The 15,501-nt window shown below is 36.7% G+C and overlaps 1 protein-coding gene across 4 annotated transcripts in view; it reads right to left on the bottom strand.

Moving 5' to 3' along the window:
- Positions 1–15,501, bottom strand: part of aff4 (AF4/FMR2 family, member 4) — a 73,308-nt gene that overhangs the window by 8,540 nt on the left and 49,267 nt on the right. For all 4 annotated transcript variants that reach the window (XM_052013362.1, XM_052013363.1, XM_052013361.1 and 1 more), the window contains 9 exons: positions 13,663–14,589; positions 10,065–10,153; positions 8,722–8,980; positions 6,459–6,565; positions 4,040–4,103; positions 1,851–1,987; positions 1,669–1,740; positions 916–1,009; positions 778–821 (listed from right to left, as the gene is read on the bottom strand). In XM_052013362.1, the coding sequence (XP_051869322.1) occupies positions 778–821; positions 916–1,009; positions 1,669–1,740; positions 1,851–1,987; positions 4,040–4,103; positions 6,459–6,565; positions 8,722–8,980; positions 10,065–10,153; positions 13,663–14,589 (1,793 nt within the window). The remainder of the gene's footprint in view (positions 1–777; positions 822–915; positions 1,010–1,668; positions 1,741–1,850; positions 1,988–4,039; positions 4,104–6,458; positions 6,566–8,721; positions 8,981–10,064; positions 10,154–13,662; positions 14,590–15,501) is intronic.

Here is a 15,501-nt window from a genome sequence, read left to right as displayed (position 1 = left end):
TCTGATGAACCATCAACTGTTTCTCTGCTTCCTAGCTTGCTGAGTATTTACGATATTTTCTGTTTTGATAATAAATTTCCAGCAACTGCAATATTTTGTCTTTGCATTTTTAAAAAATCTGGTAAAGCTCATTTGCCATTTAAACAACCCATGTTTTAATTTTTTAGCTGTGGATGGAATTGAACAAAGTTTACTGATGACTGCATGCTGAATATAATGAAAAGTTTTAAGGATAGTGCAACTACTTCTGGAGTGCAAGTCTTCAGTACCATGGCCAGGTCACTATTTGCTCCCATAGCCTTTCCTGTGTACTATACTCAGCCCTTTTGTCCTATCACATGAAGTGAATAAAACTGGCTGAAGACTGGCTTCTGTGATGGTGAAGATCTTGACAGGAAGCCAAGATGGATCATCAATTTGACACTTATCGGTGAACATGGTTGCAACTGCACTAGCCTTGCCTTTAATGTTCTCAAGCAGTGCGCTGTTATTCAGGATGGGGGTGCTCTTGAAACCTTTTCCTTCCAGTAAACCTATATTAAACCCAGAAGTATTGTAGAAATACAAGTTTTCTCTTGAGAGAAGATATGTTTAAAGTACATTATCTTCATTAGATTTTCATCGCAACAGCTAATATCTTTTTGCATGAACTTTGTCTTTGGAAATTTATCATTCAAATATTTAAAATGACTCCAAGACAGAGTATTAAGTGAATTCAAGAGTAAAAAGCAAAAAGAACCTTCATGTTATCAAAAGGCAAGTACTAAATTAAATTACCTTCCTACGCCAGGTGACTGAGCTTGTGCACTGTTATACGAATTCTAGAAAATAAAATAATGTAATATCACAAGGGAACGTCTAAATAAAAGCTGTCAAATCAAAATTTCTTTTTAAAAAAAAAGCACAGTTACTTACCTTAAGGTGTTCAGTCAATGTTTTGGAATATTTTAGTGCACTGTCTTTCTTCAGTTTGAACAACCTCATGTATAAAAGGGACTGGCATCGGAGACTAGAAAACAGTGATATACTTTTAATTTCACTGTTAATGGGAGGAACTTACTTTTGCACACACTGATCAGCCAAAATTGGAGTGAATATTCAAGGATTGGACCAATATTAAACTTTTAAATTATGATGGGTTATCAATCAATATTAGATTAAAAAAAAATTGTTGAGCTCATTTTCCCCTTAAATGCACTTATGCTATTCACTTCAACCTCTCCTTGTGATAATGTGTTCCACATTCTTGCTGGCCCTTGGATACAAAAGTTTCCCCATTAGATTAATGATGGAAATCATATTGTGGCCTCTATCAGGTCACCACCTCTGTCTAAAGAGCCCCACGTAGTTCAGCCCTTCCAAATAAGTGTATGGTCTCAGTACAGGTATTATCCTTATGTTTTTTTTTCCCCCCGCAGCTGTAAATAAGGACACTAGCCCCTCTCCTGCAACTGTTGTTTGAATTAGATATCCAACACAATCTCCTAGCTTGTTATCAAAATGTTTTGGCATTAGCCAGTATCTGGATAAGCAGGAGACAGCATAAAAGGGCAAAAGACCAATTTAATCAAAGCATTATTTCTCGATGGTTGCACATTTAGAGATTTAGATTGTGATATGACAAAAAACGTCTGACAGCAACTGATGATCATGCTAGATTAAACCTACCACAAGACTGCTAGCTTTTTATCGGCTGCTGTAGCATCAGGTGCCATATGATTCTTTAACTTCATAGTGTATCTAGAAAACAAAAATACATCTTGAAATAATACACATTTTATTAAATGCCACTTAGATTTTACTTAATTTTGTGTAACTGCATCCTACTCTGACATTGATGATTTACTTACTTGATAAGTTCTACTGTCTCAGCATACATTGGGAAAGGAGATTTGGCTTTCTGAGAATTTCGTTCTAAAGCATTGCCACACTCAATGAAAGATACAACGGCATCAAGATAATACACTGCTTTTTCAAACCTGTCAGACTGCAAAACAGAAAGGAAACAATAAATAGATCAAAGAAATAAACCAAAAAAAAAAGGCAAAAGTGTCAGGATTTAAGTGTAAATGTTTATTTCATAAATAAAACTATACAGCATAGAAACAGGCCCTTCGACATGGACCAGTTGGGCCAAAGGTTCTGTTTCATACTCTACAAAAACAGATAATGTAAAACCTACATAAAATAACGTACCTTGTTTCAGGAAGGAAACTAAAGTAATTAAAAATAGAACACTAAGTTACAGTAAGGATGAGATCTTAGTTGAAGAGACAAAACTGGACCTCGTGCACTAGAATAGCCATGATGAAATAAATGCTCAAAATAATGGGAAACCATTTCTTTTAGAAGAATAAAAATATAAAATTGTGATAATATGAAAGGAATATCCTACCAGAGAGAGCGCTGGAAGCATAATCCATATCCTTTTAACAGGGAAGTGAATATATTCAAAAGTATGATTGAAAATAAAAAATAAAACTAAGAGTCAGAATGCAGAGTAGTTACTTGTCACTGCATTCTTTTTTTGCAATACTTTGTGCTATAAGAGTTTCCAATTTTGTACAACCAGAATTACAAAGAATGTAGTTACAGATAGTAAAACAGCTCTTTCAGCCCAAACTATATGGAGCATTTAGAGATGAAACAATAATTAATGTTGTGCAAATGGATTATAGTTATTTATTTTCAATAAAAATTGCTGATATTGTAAGTAGATGTTCAGTGGGAGACACTGTACAATCATTCGTTTTTAGTGATCCATGCTATAATTAACCCACCGCCAATGTCATAGTATTTTAAATATAGCATCAAATATAAAATATGCTTGCACAGAATCTACTTGCAATCAAAATTATGATAAATTATACAAGGCTTGTTCAATAACCCTGTCAATCAAGTTATTAATCAGCATTCAACTTCAGCTGTTTAATTATAACTATTCCAATCACAAGCAGATCCTTTACTACCATTCTAATAGTGATTAAGAGTTTTTTTTAAAATGCTGGTGGGCAAGGAAGAATACAGTAAATGGAAGAATAAATACATTTTAGATTAAATTTTGTCTGCATGTGAAGAATTATGTGGTAAGGAAAATATTCTTATGGGCAAGTTGAAGTGATAATATAAGCAGCACCAAAAGCTGTAGTTACAGTTTAGGACTGAAAATATATGCAATGTACTATAAATTATCAAAAGCAGTTTTTGCTTGTGGCTGTAATATTTAAATTTGCTATTCTCTATTATAATTAAACTTTATAAATTAGATTTTCTTGATGACAGCTCTAAATTGAAAGACTGCCAACTATATTTAACTGCAGACAATCTTTCAAACTTTACTAATTAGAAGGTCACAAGCTGCAGGCTTTGAAACACTGACCTTCCAAGCTCCCCAAATCACAGCCCCTCTACCCCCACCAAGTCACATACTGCCTTGATTCAGAAATACATTACTATTCTTTCATAGTGGTTGGGCCAAAATCCTGAAACTCCTTGCCAATAACATAGTGGAATTACTTTTACCATACATACTCAAATGGCTCAAGAAAGCAGCATTTTAGTAATTTGGGTTGTCTTTAAGCAGTGACCACGCCAACAACACAACCTTTTGAAAGAAAAAGGACATGCTGTATAACACTAGCACAAATATTAAATCTAAAGGAACTTTAACCCTTTTAAAAAATGTTGGTAAAATAACTTGCATGTCAGATGAAGTAGATCCAAGATAAACAATTCTTCTAAATGTGCTGTATACACTGCATGTTTTTTACATCCCAAGCATTTCAAAGAACTTCCTCAAAATTGGCTAAAAAATTAACCTATACTTTTCACCACGATTATTGCCAAACTTTGATTAGCATTAAGCTTAAGAAACAAATCTAACCGCTATGCAATAACAGCCCTTAAGCTGCAACACTTAGCAATATGACAGTTATTTCAATTTAACAGTAAGGTGGCTTATTATCAACTGAAGACAGCTCAATTAGTTTGAGATGTTCTCATGAATTAAAAGGGACAAAAATCATTGTGCAGTACTCACCAGTGCATCGGCATTGTGCTTAAGTTTCTTTGCTTCCTGAAGGTAATGATCTGCTGAATGTAATCTAAAAAATTTGAAGGCAAAACTAGTTTTTGATATTTGGTTCTTTGTGCAAGATTGCATCATCTTTGTTTGATAACTAACGTTCAAATCTCGCAACCACTGAACACATATTGTTGTTTAAAACTGACAGTAAAAGTCTGGTTTAGAAGTTGCATTGTAAAAACATTTACATACCATAATAAATACTGAATAGACTGGTCACAAACTCAATATATTTGTTTATAAATTGAACTTAAATTGTCAATCTTTCTATTATGGAGTATAAAATTTCTGCCCATCATCCAGTACTGAATATTGGACAAATGGTTTAACAATTGACAGACAGTGGAAGAGTCAAGGTAGTTTGAAGAGGTAGTGCTTTGGTATTTGCAGGTTACACATGGGAACTAAAACTTTTCAAATGATGTTTTGACAGAGCAACATGTTGGTGAACAAACAGAGCGTCAAGGCTTGACGCACAGGTATTAGCAAAGGTAAATGGTGCAGGGAAGAGAGCTGATGCTGGATAAATCTATGAGGAGATAAAAGCAATCATGCTCTCACGGAGTTGGAAGATGATGGATAGGCGATGGTGTCGTCAATGGAATAGAGGTTACAAGTACGTCCAGAAAGGATGGACTAGCTTTGTCATAATCAGAAAGCGGGTCATTGGAGATGTTTCAGTACTGATCAGTGGGATCCAAACAAGGAGTTCCAGGAAAGAGCAGCATAAATTTCAAATTTGCTTTAACTGTGTTTGATATTTGCTCACATGCAGCCATGAAAAATGCTGCTACAGATGGACCCAGAGTGGCTATTACATGTACTGCATTGCTTGCAACTCAAATACCAAACCTGAATTCCTATGGATTAATTTTATACTTTCATTTTAAGAAAAGCTGGATTTTTAAAAATATTTCTGGAACTTGTCTTTCTCAATAGTGTTTTACAATATTTCAGTTTAAACCTGTAGATTATTGATGTACAAGTCCATAGCTCCCTGAAAGTGGCAACACAAGTAGATAGGTTGGTAAATGCGGCATACAGCACGCTTGTCTTCATCGGTCAGGATGTCAAGTATAAAAATCGGAAGTCACGTTGCAGCTGTATAAAAATTTAGTTAGGCCACATTTGGAGTACTGTGTGCAGTTCTGGTTGCCGCATTACAGGAAGGATGTGGAGGATTTGGAGATGAGGATTTGGAGATGAGGATTTGGAGATGAGGATTTGGAGATGAGGATTTGGAGATGAGGATTTGGAGATGAGGATTTGGAGATGAGGATTTGGAGATGAGGATTTGGAGATGAGGATTTGGAGATGAGGATTTGGAGATGAGGATTTGGAGATGAGGATTTGGAGATGAGGATTTGGAGATGAGGATTTGGAGATGAGGATTTGGAGATGAGGATTTGGAGATGAGGATTTGGAGATGAGGATTTGGAGATGAGGATTTGGAGATGAGGATTTGGAGATGAGGATTTGGAGATGAGGATTTGGAGATGAGGATTTGGAGATGAGGATTTGGAGATGAGGATTTGGAGATGAGGTTCACCAGGATTAGAAAGTATTAGCTATAATGAAAAGTTGGACAAATTACGATTGTTTTCTCTGGAGCATTGGAGGCTAAGGGGAAACTTGATAGAAGTATATAAAATTATGGAAAACATAAACAGGGTAGATAATCAAGAGTCCTTTTCCCAGGCTGGAAATGCCAAATACTAGAGGACATAGCTTTAAATTGGTAAATTAGTTTATTATTGTCATATGTACCGAGGTACAGTGAAAAACTGTTTTGCATGCCATCCATACAGATCGTTTCATTACAACAGTGCATTGAGGTAGTACAAGGGAAATCAACAACAGAAGGCAGAATAAAGTATTACAGTTACAGAGAAAGTGCAGGTGCAAGGCCATAATGAGGTAGATTGTGAGGTCAATAGTCCATCTTATAGTACTAGGGAACTGTTCAATACTCTTATAACAGTGGGACAGAAGCTGTCCTTGAGCCCCGTGGTACAGGCTTTTGATTCTTCTGCCCAATGGGAGGGGGGAGAAGACAGAAAGTGGGTGGGGTCTGATTTGATTAAGGTAAGAAGGGGAAAGTTTAAATATTTAATTGAATATTTTAAAAAATAATTACACAGAGTGGTAGGTGCATGGAATGCGCTTGCCAGAGGAGGTGATGGAAGCAGATACGATAGCAATATTTAAGAGGCATTTAGACAGACACGTGAACAGTCAGGAAGTTGAGATATAAACTATGCACAAACAGATGTGCAGTTTAAATTGGTATCATGTTCAGCAAGTACACTGTGGGCCGAAGGGCCTTCTGTACTGTTCTATATGCTATTACCAGTGAGGTAACTACTATACTTACCGATCATCAAAGCTGAGTTTGGGCCGCCTTGACTTCAAACCATCTCCTGATGGTGCCGATGACTGCAAAGGGTTCAAGGAGTTAACTGGATTTTTTTCTTGTGATGACTGAAAAAACAAAATCAATTAAACCATGAATCCCAATGAATATCACTACAACAGTAAGATGTTTTGAATACTTCTTAGAAAGACGAAGTACTACCCAAGAACAGGTTTCTTGAGCAGATGGACTTCTAGAATTTTAGCAGCAATGAATCTTTCCACAACATTAGCAAGTAATGCACAAAAGTAAATTTCTGCACTTGTTAACATATCCAGTCCTCTTTAATTTGTTGTCACTCCAGATGATGATTTCATACAAGTTATTTAACGGCCATCCATAATCAGTGCGGTGGAAGGACATACACAGGATGGCTTCTAATGCACTAATCATATAACCTAGATATTTTACTTACTGCTTTCTCTCTCAAGGGATTTTACAGAAATGGTTTCTATGAGATTAACTCCCCTTACAGCTGTTGAGTGGCAGCATTGGGCCTCAGCCTAATTCTCTTTATCAGAAATCTACTTCACAATAGTACTGGATTTCAAACATGGGCCGAAAAATACACATTTGTTAAAGAACAGTGCTGCAAATGATGGACTTTCAATATTTCCTCTGTCAAAAAGCTTCATTTGAAATGCATTTTTTTCTTGGCACTGAAGACAAAAAATCCCTTTAGTATTCACTTCGCAAATAACCAATAAAAGTTGGTACAGCAGCAGACACTGCACTTGATAATGATGCAAAGGTCTGTTCCATCAGTACTTGATTCAAAGAAATAACATTTTAATTATTCTGTTAATGCAGTTTGTGTGAATATGTTGATCTTAAAATAAGTCCGTATATTTGTTACGTACAACTTCTGATATCCACAAGGTTTTGGATAAATGCACCACATGGTGCATTGAGGATGTTAGTGAAGTTAGTCTCAACGACACAAAAATGAAATTGTGCTTTGGATGCAGCAGGTTCATTGCTCTGGAAAGGAACTGGTGTATGCTGTCTGTGTGTCGATGTACTTTCTGTATAGATTGCTCTGTTCATCTGCATTAAATTGATGATTTCAGGGCATTGAACCATCAATAATGAGAGAATGCTGATGATTTGTAACCTTCTGCACAATTTCACTGCAAATGTACACAGCTACATCTTATAGATATGCTGCTGTCAACTTCTTGACCCTAGCCAAAATGGGAAGACCTTGAGAGGCAATAGGATCTTGTGTGCAAAAATTCTATCACATTTAAAAAGGGGGAGAAAAAGTGTAGGTGATGTCAAAAGAAACCATGCCGATAAAACAGCCAGAAAAAAACTGATAGTTATCCAAGTTGTGCCTGTGTCAAAAATTGAATTTTTATGAATATTTAGCAGATAAATTTTCAAAAAGAGATCAATTTTCAAAGAAGTAAAAAAAATTAAACTTATTCAATTCAAAAATGTAAATTATCTAGTAACAGCTGCTCTTTCCAGTTGCATGATTTCTGTGCCAGGGATAACCAAAATTCCCAGAACTACCACCAATTCCTCACAAAATCTGGTGGTCTGTGACCTTAAGAGAAACTTGCAGATTATGGTGGATAATCTTGAGAAACTTGTGGTTTATGTTTCTGTAATACTGCTCTCCTCTTGCCTTTCATAATGGTATTTGCAGGAGGAGAGAATTGTTGAAATAATTTTAATCTGTCGGAGAGCACCCTGCAGCTATATTCCACCAATGATAGAATACATTTGACTACTAGAAACAGTAACAGGGGCAAGTCTTGCAAATATTGAGATCCAAATTCATCTGAGTGCTACATAAATGTTTCATTGCTGGGATATTTGCATCTGTGATAAGCTAAGCGCAGTTCAATTGTACATTGGCATGTTGCTGGAATCAAAAGTGAATATGATTAGCTCAAATTGTTTTTGTTTTATTCCCCTTTATACATCTAGGTTTTGGCTCATTTTTTGCTTTCTTACACTTTTTAGTTAGCAACCTCAGTTGTTCTAAGACAGAGACAGTTATTTTCCCACCCAAGTTGAGTGTTGACATGCAATTGCTGTGACTGCACAACACAGAACAGACTAAAAATATTTTAATCACTGAACGATAAGTGCTCCAGAGCTCTGAGGAAAAATGGAAAATGATCAGATATTTGAGAATAGCACCATCATAATACATCACCTCGAAGCAGTGATGTGACTTATAAATTCTGAAACTGAAAATACAATGACTCACTCGGCTTTCCTTTGGACGCGAGGATGTTTTATCATCTGCTTTTTTATGCTTGGAAGAGGAAGAACTGTTTTTGCTGCTATTACTGCTGCTACTAGTCTGCTTTGGGTTACTATTCTTGCTCTTTGAGGTGGATGTTGGATTGGCAGTTCTTTTACGACTTGGATGTTTATGCTCAGGTTTGGGTGTCTTTTGTCCAACACTTGCAGATGGAGAAGACGGAGGCATCTTTTCTCTTTCAGTAATTGGTTTTGAAGAACTCCTTCAAAAAACACCAAAAAAAGTGTTAAGATGGTAAATTTCAGGAACCCATTCCACCCCTGGGTAATGAAACTCCGCAAATCACCAATGGTTGACTACATGCCCGTGTCATGGTGCTCCAAGAGCTTTCTTAATTAGTTGGCAGATATCCTTTATAGTTTTGCTAGTAATGAAAGACAGAACATCAACTTCTTCAAAGGTGCAAATAATTTTTGTTTGATTCTGTTGTGGAATACGGTGTTACTAGTAAAACCAGCATTTATTGGTCATTCTGATTTGTCCATGAGATGGTGGTGCTGAACTGCCAGTTTGAACCGCTGCATTCCTTTAGTGGGGGATTTTTTCAACTGGTTAGTATGCTCTTTTAGAGAACAATTAACAGTCAACAAGGTTAATGTGGGTCAGGAGTCACCAATAGGTCAGTCCCAGCATTCCCAGAGTGAAGTGGATGGATTTTTATGATACTTTTTATTTAACTTTAAGTTTCATTACTGCCATAAGGTGTTACTGGATTTTTACTCTTGTAAATTAATGCTAGCCTTCTTTTGAGAAATAGTCACACTGGATTAAGGAAACTTTCAGAAGCACCAGAACGTAACCCAAGTATACAGCCTTTTTATGGAGTTCTTATACCTTTAACATCACTGATTACCTCATGCACTGGATCTCAGTCCACATCATTTTTACTAGGACAGGAGCCCGATGCACACAAACATGGAAAAATCTGGAGTCTGAGGATGTTGGGACAGAGGACAGGAGAAAAGGGCTGCTCTCCTTCATGTGGAGTGGGAGCAGGATAATGATCTCATGTACAGTGATTCAGCACAAGGTTTGGGCTTTCATAAACAACTGCATGAGACAGCAGAGGATTACAGCTACCTTTGGGATCATACCATATCCTTGGTTGCTATGGCTAGTTGAGGACAAATTGGAGATTTGAAAAGAAATCTAAGTATTTTTTAAACACCAGAAAGAATAAAATTTATAACATTTAAAATAAAGGCAGAACTCAAATGCATATAGGTTTTAAAAAAAAAATCACCAGTTAAGCCATTCTGATTGCTTCATTACAGGAATATACTCACTCTCTGCTACCAGATGGTTTGTGGTTAGAATTAGTCCTCTCTTCTATTTTGGACTTCTTGCTTTCACAACTCTCAATTTCTCCATCGTTCTGAGCAAACATTCAAAACAGTTATCAAAATCTCAAACTTTCATAAATTGCATGTTTTCACATACTGTATACACTTAATTTCCAATAAAAATCTCTCCAGGTTTGAGATCATTTGGTGCATTACACTCCTATTTCAATAACATGATCTGGACTGCAAAATATATAAGACAAGACAAGGTTTCACATTACTCTGTATTCAGTATTGGAACTTTATACATTCTTAAATTCAAAACAGATTCCATTTCAAAACAAAATTGCTATAGATCCGGTAATTGTTATAGCAAGTTGCGCAAACCTATTGGGACTGGAAAGGAAACGCCAATGAAACCCTTAAGACTTCACTGTGTTGTAACTCTAACTGCTGAAGGTTAGAGAAGTGGCTGGGAGAAAAGTTATATTATATAATCAAAAGATTTACTGTTCACAAGCAAATCACTTAAAAATTTAAATTATTTTTGAAATGATTGATGACAATAAACACATTTCCAGTGGCAGAATGGTTTAACATGAAAAATCAGAAAAATATACAGTGGATAAGGTCACTAATGGACCCACAAGTTCATGCAGATTGATAAGAGCTTGAAACCAGTCCCACTTTCCAGCTCTTGGCCTTTAAACAGTAGGTGAAGACATATCAGTTGATCATTCAGGTACCCTGTGAATGCGATTAGCTGGTGGTTCATCCCCAAGGGCACAGACAATCCATCCCGTTGATCCACTTCATCATGAGCTCTAGTGCCAGGCCTAATGATCTCTACACCATCTTACCATGTACCCAAAGCATCCTATTGCAGGATGCTGTCTACCAGCCAATGCACTCTCTGTACATTGTGGGAGAGAGGCAAAGAGCTCACATATGCTGTTTCACAAAAATTCTCTCTAATCAGCCCTTTCAGTGTCAAATCTGCACGTGTCAGATTTAGCAGTTCAAGAAAATTATGGTAATTAACCATTAGGACCAAACTGTACACTTAATTCACACTTTCAAACAGCTATATTTATTTGGTCAGCACTAATCTGGTACCTATTTATGGCCACTGGCCAAAGTAACTCCAACATACATTTGAAAACACACTTTTAAAAACTGTATAAAACATCTAAAGCAGTAGTTTTCCCCTTCAAGATGATAATCTAGAAGTCACTTCACCTTGAGGGTTAGGGAATGTATTCCACAGATTATGGCCACTCTGGAAAAAAAATCTGAGATCATAGAAAGGTCAGAACTATGGGTATGTAAAGATCAGAGTACAGTAAGAGTGGAGAATGTTAAACAGGCAGCAATTGGCAATGGGGATTTTAAAATCAAGACAACAGAAGCCTTTGTGGAGCTGCAAAAATGGAATCCAACACCTATTGAAGACAGTAGATGAGCAAATAGGAGCCATAATACAAGATATAGTAGTCAGTAAAAGGGAGTCAGTGGCAAGGGAACACAGTTTGTGGCAGGGCAATGGTTTTAGCCTTTCCAATATGTTGAAAAGAAAATTTGTTTGACATCCCACATTAAGTGAACACAAACAATGAAATAAATCAGAGGCAGGTCACTGATTAGTGGTGCAAGGCTGCCATCAAAACACACAGTGTATGACATGTCCGTGAATAATGTTGCTATGGGGCATCATGGAGATGGGGGAATGAAAGCACCCAGAAGATAGATTTCTGGGCAACTCCAGGGCTGCCTGCATGAGACAACATTACAGCAGTCTCACCGGCATTGACAACTGCCACCATTAGTACCAATATTTTCAATGGTTGGTCAAAGGGTGAACAATGTTCTAGAATGATAAGGAGTTAAGAGGAAGGAAATATGTAAAAAAAAAATCAAGTCAGGAACTGAAGAGCTCAAAACAACAAGGCCCCAAATCATCAGCTATCAGACAAGTTTAAGTTGCTAAGCCAGAGCCTTCAAATGCTATTAAAACTGAACAAGACCAGTTTTTTCTTCAAAAAATGCTATTCTTCCATCTTAATATTTTTCTCACTTTAATGAAGATTTACTGCAGCATTAAATGTTTTTCAAGCTTCACTACTTGTCACTATAAGCATATCAAAAAATACCTTGTTGTCTTTATTGATGGCAAGATTAACAACAATTTTAATCTGCAAGAACATTGAGTGTAAAGACAGGAATGAATTTACCACAACTCATGAGAAAGAAAAAAAAAAATCACATGGAAGTAAATTCTACAGATGAAAATAAAATACTGCAGGTTCTGGAGATCTAACAAAAAAAACCAGAAAATGCTGGGAATTCTCAGGTTGGGTAGAATCTGTGGAGAGAGAAGCAGAGTTAATGTTTGGATTGATGATCTTTCCATCAGAAAAAAATTAGAAATGAAACAAATTTTAAGTTGAAAAAAATGTAGAGGCCTGGAGAGAACAAGAGGGAAGGTCTATGATAGGGCAGACACCAGAAATTGAATTACAAGTTGTGATGGTGCTAGCTGCAAGAGGCATATAAATATGTACCTGGAGAAAGTATAATTAGGAGATGATAAAAGAAAGCTGAAATACCAGAACAGGGGAGGAAAAACTGAATGTTGGAAATGTGAAATACAAGACAAAAATGGCTAATTATTTGATATTGCTGAATTCAACATCGATTCCTGAAGGTTGCAAAATAAGGTGTTATTTCTCAAGATTACATTGCACTTTGTTGGAACAGGGCAGGAGGCCAAAAGGTAAGAATTCAGGGCATGAGTGGAATGAATCAGAATCAAAACAGCAGGCACCTGGAAGTTCAGGATTGAACAAGGCATTATGCAAAGAGGTCATCCAATCTACATTTTGTTTTCCCAATATAAGAGATCAGTCTTCTATCTCCATCAATATCCACTTAATTTCTCATGGGATCTCCTGGGTAACCACAAGAGATGCAACATCTGGCCTTTTACCTCCTGTTGTCCAGAGACTTAAACACTTCTTTTAGGTGATGCAGCAATTTACTTATATTATTTCCAATATACTGCATTTGATGCTCACAATGCAGTCACCAACACAGTAACAAATACTGAGAGGTCCTGAACTTCCAGCTGCCTTCAACTTCAATTTTCCACCCCATTCTGAACCTTTCCATCTCTGGCTTCCTACAGTTTCAACAAAGTGCTATGTAAACTGAAGCAGTAGCACCATCTTGGCACATTATGGCATTCAGGTCTCCAAAATGGATTTAACAATTTCAGATAATCAGCCAACCATTTGAGTGTTTGCTGCTGTCTGATATTTCAGATTTCATTCATAATCTCCTGTTTGTACCTCTTTCAGAGACACCTTTACCAACCACTTTCAACCAGTACTACTACTTATCTTTCAAGCTCACCTGGTCTTCACCCTATCATCAACCTGAAATGATAATTGTTCCTCTCTACACTGATGCTGCCTGACCTGCTGAATATCCAGCATTTTTGGTTTTGAAAGAGCCTTGATTAAATTAATTCAACTGTGATCAGTTCTCCACTTTGCCTCCTTTTCCTGTGAAGAAATGTTTACAAAACAAAAATGCAACTTACTTTGTGTTTTCGCTTGCCTTTGTTTGACTTTTTCTCAGCGGATTGCTTTGGAGTGTCATGCATGCGTTTATCTAAAGAGATCTCCTTATCCATTTGGGGTTGTTTTGTTTCCTTATGAGGTGATTCAGGTTTCCTAGATAACAGACTTAAATCAATTCTAACAATGAGTGAAGTAATGTTACGGTATTTGTCATCAACATCACTTAGTGGTGAAAGTAGTTCTTTCTCTTCCATAGGAGAGAAAAGCCTTTGTTGGAAAAAGCTGTCTTCCCCGTCGATGGAGGATTTATGGACAGGAGTCCTATTATTCTCAGAGTACTTAGGAGTTTGGGAAGCAGGGGGTAGAGTTTCACTTTGCTCAGAATCAGAGGATGACAAGTCTGTTTGAACATGCTCTTTTGATTTCTGTGGTGTTTTGCTGATAATCTTGCGTTTCTTTTCAATAGTCGCTCTTGTCGAGGACTTGGACTCTCGTTTTGTGCTGGGCTTTCTAGAACCTTTCGTAGCAGCTTTGGGACGATTTACAGGAATAAGAGTTGCTCTATCAGATGCAGGCTCACTTTCAACTTTTAGCCCACCCCTTGGCTCCTCAGTTACAGTTGGTCTCTCTGGTTTCTTCGGCTGTTTTTTACCAACTGTTTTCCTCTGTGTATTACCATCACTTTGAGCTGGTGACTTTTGACGACCTCTAGTTTCTGATCCTTTCTGTGCATTCCTCGAATCTCGCCCAGGTGTGGCTACAGATACATCCTTGGATCCACCTGGATCCTCATATGTGGCACCCTGATCTCGACTCTCCTTTTTATAACTGCGGCTCTGTGATGATGGAATATGACTGTCCACAGAAGAAGCTGGTGAAACTTTGTGAGAATTCACTTTGTTCAGCCAGTTGTCTAACTGCCATTTACTTGAAGGTGGTGGTTCAGGCTAGAAAAGAAAAAGCATTTTAAAAATATTTGCAGATTTTCCTTCAAAAATATTATAAAGTACCTTAGTTACCTTTTTAGATAGAAAAAGGAACAAGAAGAATAAAAATACATTCATAGCAATTCTTGTACAATATGAAGTTTTTTTTTCCCAATGATTTAACAGGATACAAAATTAAACCAAACTATATTAGCTAACTGGCTATGACAACAACAATTTAGCCTAGAAAGCAGAAGTAATTTTTAGCAAGTTTATGGAAAACTGAAACATTGGCAGCGGGATATAATATAACAAAAGCTGAAAGTACTCAGGTCAGTCAGCATCTGCAGAGAAAGAGTTTTACCTCTCAAATCAATAACATATTTAAAAGAAACGTCCACCCAGATAGGCCTCCATTTTAAAATCTGAAAGACTGCACATCTATCAGCATACCACCAGTCGCTCAAGTTTGACTTGAAGCTGCAATTCTTAACTTGAAGGCTAGAATGGTTCTAAATGAGATACAACTAACATATAGATGGAAATAACAATTCTGGTCATCTTGTAGAAACACAGTAGCTGTAATACAGCAGATTTAAAGGACAAAATGAAACATGATAATGCCACTAGATAGTTGTATCGTAAACTTCTCTAACATCTAAGAAAATAAAGTGAAAGTTGTCTGCTTTGCTTCATGCATTTTATTTTATCCAAATGAAGGCACAAGTCTGGACACATTACAAATAGCCTTTTACTTGCAAAGAAATAAACCTACTGATGCATGGTAGGAAACTAGAAATCACAATGTGTCAGTGTGTAACATCACCCTAAAGCACAAGACATAATAGAGCCTAAATAAATCTTTAAGTTGAGGCTTTTGAGCATTGATGTAGCAAGCTGTTAGTTAAACTACGCAAACAAAATACAATTTTA

This window comes from Pristis pectinata, chromosome 4, assembly GCF_009764475.1.
Source record: "Pristis pectinata isolate sPriPec2 chromosome 4, sPriPec2.1.pri, whole genome shotgun sequence".
In the NCBI taxonomy this organism is placed as follows: Eukaryota; Metazoa; Chordata; class Chondrichthyes; order Rhinopristiformes; family Pristidae; genus Pristis; species Pristis pectinata.
This window is presented reverse-complemented; position numbering and strand designations above follow the sequence as displayed.